The 7,829-nt window shown below is 38.1% G+C and overlaps 1 protein-coding gene across 1 annotated transcript in view; it reads left to right on the top strand.

The window, feature by feature from the left end:
• Window positions 1-888: 888 nt before the first annotated feature.
• LOC128360904 (cytoplasmic dynein 2 heavy chain 1) overlaps window positions 889-7,829 on the top strand; it is a 155,150-nt gene continuing 148,209 nt past the window's right edge. Inside the window, exons 1-16 of the mRNA XM_053321458.1 lie at window positions 889-1,071; window positions 1,291-1,464; window positions 1,640-1,778; window positions 2,371-2,489; window positions 2,777-2,921; window positions 3,310-3,455; window positions 3,564-3,650; window positions 4,738-4,872; window positions 5,211-5,324; window positions 5,428-5,539; window positions 5,767-5,891; window positions 6,027-6,202; window positions 6,512-6,707; window positions 6,823-6,918; window positions 7,319-7,480; window positions 7,650-7,748. Of these exons, the coding sequence (XP_053177433.1) occupies window positions 889-1,071; window positions 1,291-1,464; window positions 1,640-1,778; window positions 2,371-2,489; window positions 2,777-2,921; window positions 3,310-3,455; window positions 3,564-3,650; window positions 4,738-4,872; window positions 5,211-5,324; window positions 5,428-5,539; window positions 5,767-5,891; window positions 6,027-6,202; window positions 6,512-6,707; window positions 6,823-6,918; window positions 7,319-7,480; window positions 7,650-7,748 (2,208 nt within the window). The remainder of the gene's footprint in view (window positions 1,072-1,290; window positions 1,465-1,639; window positions 1,779-2,370; window positions 2,490-2,776; window positions 2,922-3,309; window positions 3,456-3,563; window positions 3,651-4,737; window positions 4,873-5,210; window positions 5,325-5,427; window positions 5,540-5,766; window positions 5,892-6,026; window positions 6,203-6,511; window positions 6,708-6,822; window positions 6,919-7,318; window positions 7,481-7,649; window positions 7,749-7,829) is intronic.

The following is a 7,829-nucleotide window of genomic DNA, read 5'->3' as shown; positions in this document are numbered from 1 at the left end:
CTAGCCGAAGTTGCCCTCCCATAATGTTTAGCCGTCGCTTATAATGCTGCACCTATAACTTTTCTAACATTACTCTAGCACTCTGCATGTAGCTAAGGAGGAGAAGCTACTTGCATGCTGGCTCACGTTAGATACGCTAACATCGTTTGTTTTGAGAGATAGCACACTTAAGATGATGTTAACATTAGCTAATGATTGAACTCAGCATGGCAACTTTCTGAAAGCATTGGGATGCAACTGCTTTCTGTCTATTTTTGGTTAGATGTGCTTTTATTTTTAAGTCAAAATTCATGAGTTTAGCTTTACCAGACCGTTTCAAAACATGTTTTATTTGTAGTTCCCTGGCACACCAACACTCAACTAGACAAATCAATCACTTATACTTACCAATGTATCATACATCTGGTGGACAGTGTTCAACAAGATACCATGGAGCACAATTATGGTGCATTTACTTCCAGATTTTCTGTCTTTGCCCAGATACAAAACCAAACTCAAAAGTACTCTGATTACAAAAGATTGTAGTGCATAATTCTGATTTTGTCAATTTCTTTGCTGTTTTCCTTTCTTTTCTTTTCATTGTGTGTAAATTACATTTATGTTTAGTTCAGTTTTTTCTCTTTGCATTGTTATTGATATTATCTCTTATAGGTGAGGTCTTAAGATAAGCCTAGAGTGGGTTTCTACCTCACCTGCACATGTTTTTATTTTATTTTTTATATTTTATAACTTTTATTTTTGTGCAAATAAACTAAACTAAACTAACTCAACAATGATATCAGCACTGATAGCACTGCTCTAACCTGTCACTGAAACATCAATTCTAACCCATGTGTCCCTTTGCAATATTCTTTTTTTGTGTATACTTCAGCTAGTTCCAGCTAAAAGATGCCCCGCGGTTCAGATGATGCACGAAAGAAGTTTATCTTGACCACAACTGGAAACTTCTATGGGCTGAAGCCTTCGTCCTCCCTGGATGACAGCTCAGAGCTCAATAACTTCTTGGACGACGGAAATGAATTCGTCCTGTCCATCAGCAGACATGAAAATGACCTTCACTTGTCAAATAAGGTAATACAAATGTCTGAAGATATGATAAGATATTCCTTTATTAGTCCCACAATGGGGAAATTTGCATTATTACAGCAGTAAATGTTGTTAGTTTCTTACCGTATATGTGTTAAAGCATAATCAAATAGAAAATGAAACATGCTGCTGTGCAATTAACTGTCATATGCTTACTTGACAATGAAACAATGTCCCCTTCTTCTCTTTTTCTTTATTCATCAGATTGAAGCATCGGGGGACAGCGGAGAGAAAGTGTTGGTGTTCTTCAAGCTGTATCCAACAGTTATCACAGAGGACAACCTCCACCAGAGCCTCCTTGTCTCATCCATGCTGGAGTCTCCCATCAACACCCTCTACCAGGCTGTCAGACAGGTCTTTGCACCCGTGCTGCTCAAGGTTAGCCTGCATCTGTGTATCAAAGCATTTCATGGATGCTTCCCTTTGCTATCAAAATGAACCTAGCTCTAACTCCAAAAGAGAAAGAGAGAAATTTGAAAGAATTTCCAAATTAATTATTATATATGCAACAATATACAGCTTGAGAAAGTGTCTGTCTTTTCTTGGTCTCAAGGATGAGCACTGGCGTTCAGCATTTGACCCTAAGTTGGCAGGCCTGCTGAGTGAGCTGGAGCAGGGCCTCGGCTCAGTGGTCCGCCAGTCTGGAGCACAACCATCTGCCAAGAAGGCCTGCACGGAAGAAGATATCCTAGGTAGGCAAATACATTTTTCCAGCTAGAAATACACAGGTCAGGGCCATAGAACAAAAAGAATAATGTTAGAGGCTGTATTAGATGGTATCTTTTGGTGAAGAATATTGCAGGTGCTTATGAAAGGAAAGTGTTAATTACAGTTCATCCTTATTGCTGGAAGCTGTACCGACATGCTCTATCAGCTAAACTTTAAAAGACAGCAGCATTTTTATATTTATAACTGACCTGTAACCAATTGGGCTAATGTACTGTGTAAAACAGTACGGTAAAAATATTTGCCTAAAGGTATGACTTGTATGCATAATCAAGTAATAAAGTTTCCTGTCAGGGTGACTTGTCGCATGACATGCATGTACTTTGTCGCTTGTTGCCCATGGTAATCAAACACAGACAAAAACAACCCCACCTCCACAAACTGTCTGGCATTTGTAATATTCCTCTGAAGTCAGTTTGTCGATATTGTTCTTCCTTTTATTGATAAAAAGTAAAATCATATGAGTAAATGTGATTTCAGTTGAACTTTAATTGAATCAGAGTGGAACAATGTTACATTATGCTTTTCACACTATGCACTTATATTTTCTTTATGTAGGCATCCTTACTCCAAGTGATGAGATCCAGTACTGGACTGATCTCTCTGAGTCTGCTGAGAAGAACAGTGTGAGAGAAAGGGCTACACATTTCACCGAGCAATTTAAACACATACAAAAGGTACACATGTACAACTTTATGTTTCAAAACTGCCTACATGAGGAAACAAAAGTGAAATAACTGTATTGTCATGTGTATACATGCTGTTAATGTTATTAATCTCTTTTCATTATTAAGTTTGATCCTGATCCTTAATCCTGAAATTGTGAACATTAACATTGCCATTATTTTACATCCTGTTCAGTAGTAAAAGACAAACTATGTCAGATTACTGTGAACTACTGTAACTGTGACAAAACAAAACTAAAAGCTAAACCAAACTTATATGGCTTCTGTTGTTCCTACAGGAGTATTGTGGTCTGGATGGCCTGTCTATGGCTGATGTCGTAGATCTGGTGGAACAGAGCAGAGACACTCTGGATGACGTCTGGCGGCAGACTGACTATGAACCCTATCCAGAAACTCGTATGGTCCGACTCATGGATGTTATTGGTGAGACCCACAAGCTAAAATTAGGAAATGAAAACAAATTTGTGCTGATGTTGTTTTTATGGAGCAGCGTGCGTCAATACTTTTGTTACAAACATCATTTGAGTACTGGTTATTGATGAAATGCATATCTTTTAAGAAGTGAAACTGACTTCACAGGAGCTTCTCACAGTACTGCCTCTATACATTGGAAATCTTATATCTTGGTCTTAAAATGAAACAGCAATGTGCTTCATATTGTAATGTTAACTCAGTGCTACTGATATACTTTATTGTCTCTAACCTATTCGAAACATTGAGAACATCTTCGAATAACTGTTTGTGCTTATGTAATGTGCACAGGTTTGTTTGTTAATATGTAAACATGTTTCTGTGTGTATACATGTACAAGGTGGAGCCCTTGGAAGATATGTGCAGAGGAAACTGAGTGATCTTAAACTTTTTGAGGAGCCATTTGTATCCATGAGAGAAAACCTGAGAACGGGTGTTGCAATCTGTGAGCAATGGGTGATAGCTTGTGAGCATCTGACTGGACAGGTATGGATGAGAAAAAGTCTTCTTGATCCTTTAACATAAAAACTAGAAGGGGATAACCAGTGTCATTGTGATAAACAATGATACATGTTTAATTGCTTTTCTTCTCAGGTGTGGAAGAGACATGCTCCTCACCCCTGGAAGGGAAATAAGCACTGTCCGCAAACCCTGCACTGCCTTGCAAAGAGACTGGATGAGGTACGATAGGATTCTCTTCTGATGGATAAACATTTATTCAATAATGTGTATTTCTCTTTTTTTTTCACGTGACATTGTGATACAATGGGTGCATTTCATTCAGTGTTTGAAATAAATTGTAAGTACACTTGTGGATATTCCTTTCTTTGCTTCTGCTTTTTGTAATGAGGCAGATGTCAAACACATTGAAGTGGAATTTCCACTTCTCCTACTGAAAAGTCAGCCACAAATAGATTGATCAGGAAACTCACATTTTTTAACCTTTTTAAGTCTCCTTCCTTTTATAATACTGCTTATACATATTTTTTATATTATTAGTAGGGCTGTCAGTCGATTAAAATATTTAATCGTGATTAATCCAATGATTGTTATGAATTAACTTTTTTTTTCTAAATGTATTTTAAAAGAATATGTTTCAAGTTTTCATTACTCTTATTAACATGGGATACATATGTTTGCTTTATGCGTTATTAACGCATTAACTTTGACAGCCCTAACTATTACATAACATTGTTAAATGTATAGTACTCTTTCTTATGATTTTTAGATGCAAAGCACCTTATTGATCCATCAAGCAACTCACATACATCTGGCATTCATTGACACATTAGTATATACAGATTTAATGATCCTAACTTTTTATTTATTTATCAAAGAAGTTTTTTGAATGGGACAGCCACTACTACTTGCTACATGTCTATGACGTTGTTACAACATCATACATATCTATTAAAAACTAAACTAGCAACCCTACTTCCCCTGTTACGGAGGAGATCCGGAGATCCTGTAGCCACTGTCACTGACACGTACAGATGTCTCTTTCCTCTTTTTCATAAACTGTATTATGGACATAAAGTTAAGTGTGGGAACTTTCTGGTATCTGCCCTGTTAGTGTTTTTAATTGCATGTTTGTTAGTTTAGCATGCTTATGGACATGTTATATGGAAATGTGCTATTGTTTAGAATGTTTTATAATTAAATGTAAAGTTTTGGTGTGACTTCTTGTGAGCCTGATGGACAAATGCACAAATAAAAGAGGTGGACATGGATAAAATATGAGTGCACTCTCCTTGTTTATGTCTACCAGGTGGTGACTCTGCGGATGGTCCATGAGAAACTGTTGCATTTGCTACCAGGAGGAAAGCAGCAGGCTCTGACTTCACATCGTGTGTTTGAACCCTTCTCTGGACTCAATCCTCTGCACTACAACCCTTACACTGAGGTTAGTTGTAGGGTACTGGGCATGTGCATGTACATGTGACACTTCAAAATGACCTTGTCTCCATGGCAACAGTCACTTCCAACATTACCTGGACTGAGAAAAGTTCAATCATGCTTTCTCTTCGGTCAAAGCAGCTAATAGTAGCAAAGGCTTCCCAGTTGCAGCCAATTTGTGATAGTTTTTCAATCACTTCAATTGACTTTGATCCTGTGTTTAATCATAGTCTTATACCTGCAAACAATGTATAATTTGGTCATTTTACACAAGGACTATGGTCTATTTAGGCAAGGATGAACCCTTTTATTCATTGTCTGAATTTTTGTTGTATGATTTTGTAGCCTCTTTGGAGATCAGCAATGGCACAGTTTGAGCGTCTAATGGCCCCATCAGAGCAGGATGTTGCTGGTAGATTAAAGAGCTACATCGCTGACGTACAAGACAACCCACAACAGGTAGTGAAACATACTACTTCAACTCAGATTGTGAAATCCTGGATGTGTGTATTTTAAGGTGGGAACTTACTGTATGTGATGGATGTTGTTGTTCTTTTTATAGCTGTTGCAGGTTTTTCAAAAGCACAAAGAGTTGATCAGACGTCCCACTATCAGCAAAGTGCTGCAGACAGAGAGAGAGACACTACTGGCCAGACTGTTGGACTACAACAAGGGTATATCATTATGTCTCAAAAGCACTTCAGAGATGGTGTGGTGGTAGCTCGTTGTTGTGTTTTGTGTGGAAAAGTTGAATGCTTATAAATGTAAAATGATACATGGACAGAAAAAATAAAACATCTCTTGTCTGCAATGATTAGCTCTGTAAAAGAAAAGTCAGTGTAAGTATCATAAAACATTGTTCTTTGTCTTTGGCTCCTTACCCCTGCATTGATTTTCTTAGGCCTGAAGACTGACTTTGAGAGTCGTTGCCATGGAGGCCCCGGAGAAAAATCTGGGCCGCTCATAGGCAGGAACCTCCCTGAGGTGGTCAACAAAATTGTCTGGGCCCGACAGCTCATACACAAGGTAGCTTAGTGTGTCTACATATGTAGCTGTTTTGTTGTACAAGTAGAAAGATGTTCAAAATTTTAAGAAAGTCTAAGAAAAAATTCACGAAGATTAAAAAATATATAATTTTTTGTATTCACATGCTTGCACTAGGTTGAGGATTCGGTCCGCATTGCTGAGGTTTTGCTCTCAGACCTGTCAGGATTCAAAGGGTTTCTGCATTTCTGTGATGATCTGCTGGAGGTTTTGAGAGCTTATGAACAGGAACAGTTTGAGGACTGGTCAAGAGATATACTATCTGGACTGGCTGACCCAAAGTCAGGAATCAGGTTGGACACACTGAACACTGTGACCTCAGTTAACAAGACAAATGCTCAGAGCAACACTATAGATAATAATTACATCTTAATTGCAATGAAAGTATTTAATATGTCAGCATTGGAGAAACTAGACAGGGAAGTAATAATACATTGTTTTAGACAGTAACGTGCATAATTTCTTACGTAAGCTCCAAAGACTGTGTGTTTTTTCTTCTCAATATGACTCATTGACCCAGCCATCAGCTTATTAGCACATTGATCATGAGCACTTAAGTTTATATTTGTGATGTTTGAAATACATCTCATCTTTCTCTGTAGTCTCCAGGCCAGTAACCGAGTGATGGACCTGGACCATGTGGACGGCCGGCTGAAGATCCAGTACTCAGACAGACTGGTCAGCCTGGTGAGGGAGGTCAGACAGCTCTCTGCTCTTGGCTTTCCTATTCCAGCCAGGATCCAACAGGCTGCTAATACTGCAGACAGATTCTACAGACAGGCCATTGTCCTAAAACAGGTGAGAGTGAGGGTCAAACTAACATTATCTTTCCTCCTTTATTTATTTCTGCATCATTCTTTCTGTTATAATTCGTCCCACTCATAATATGTAACAAAGTGTTGTTGTGTTGTAGGTGGCCCATTTCTACAACACCATCGACCAGCAGATGATTCCCTCTCAGAGACCTATGATGCTTGGTCTTGCCCTGGCCTTTGAGCAGGTTATTAAGGTACTGTCCAGTTGCAAATGATTGTTCTTACAGTCTATGCCTTGCACGTTATAGAACATGCTGTTAAAATCATACCATTTCTTTAATGTAATAATAAGTGTTGTGTTATAAAAATGGAATGGAGACCTCAAGATTTTCCAGTGTTTAACTTTTATTATGTGCATTAATCATACAAAAGAAAAAAGTATTTCCCTTTTCTATTAATTTTTTTTTTTTTTTTAATTATTCATAGAAAACCATAAGAGCTATCATTCACTTTAAAAATGAAACTTTAAGTAGAAGGTCAGTTACCAGGAAGTTTGAGGCTTGTGGTGTATAAAAGCTTATAAGCACCTGTATGTTGCACTTGGGTAGTATCCTATCTTGAACTGTAGTTAACCTCTTTTGTTTTCTTTGTCAGAATCCCCGTTCTCATTCGAAGGACTCGGGCGGTAAATTACAGATCACCTGGGACAACCCAAAAGAGTTGGAGGTTTACATCACCAAGCTGCAGTCTGCTGCTGAGAAACTGTCTACCGAGAACAGGAAGCTACGCAAATGGCACACTGACTTCATAGACAAGGTTGTAGTTTGTCATCAAATCTTTACCAATAGTATCTTAGTAAATAAATAATAATAGGGGAAGTGAGTGCCAGGACTGTACATTGAGTCCTTTGTTATTTGTCCATTTCAATGGAACTCAATTTTTTTCCCCCCGCTTTGCTTGACGTGAACTTGATTACGTTTCTCAGGTGGTGACACTGATGAATGTTGATCTACTGAAACATCAACAGCGATGGAAAGATGGACTTCAGGAGCTCCGTACTGGTTTTGCCACTCTGGACGCTCAGGTAATGATTACAATAACAAGTATGGTTTCAATCAATCATTCAATCATTCTTTATTTATATAGCGCCAAATCACAGAAAAAA

This window comes from Scomber japonicus, chromosome 6 (assembly GCF_027409825.1).
Source record: "Scomber japonicus isolate fScoJap1 chromosome 6, fScoJap1.pri, whole genome shotgun sequence".
NCBI classification, from domain to species: Eukaryota; Metazoa; Chordata; class Actinopteri; order Scombriformes; family Scombridae; genus Scomber; species Scomber japonicus.
This window is presented reverse-complemented; position numbering and strand designations above follow the sequence as displayed.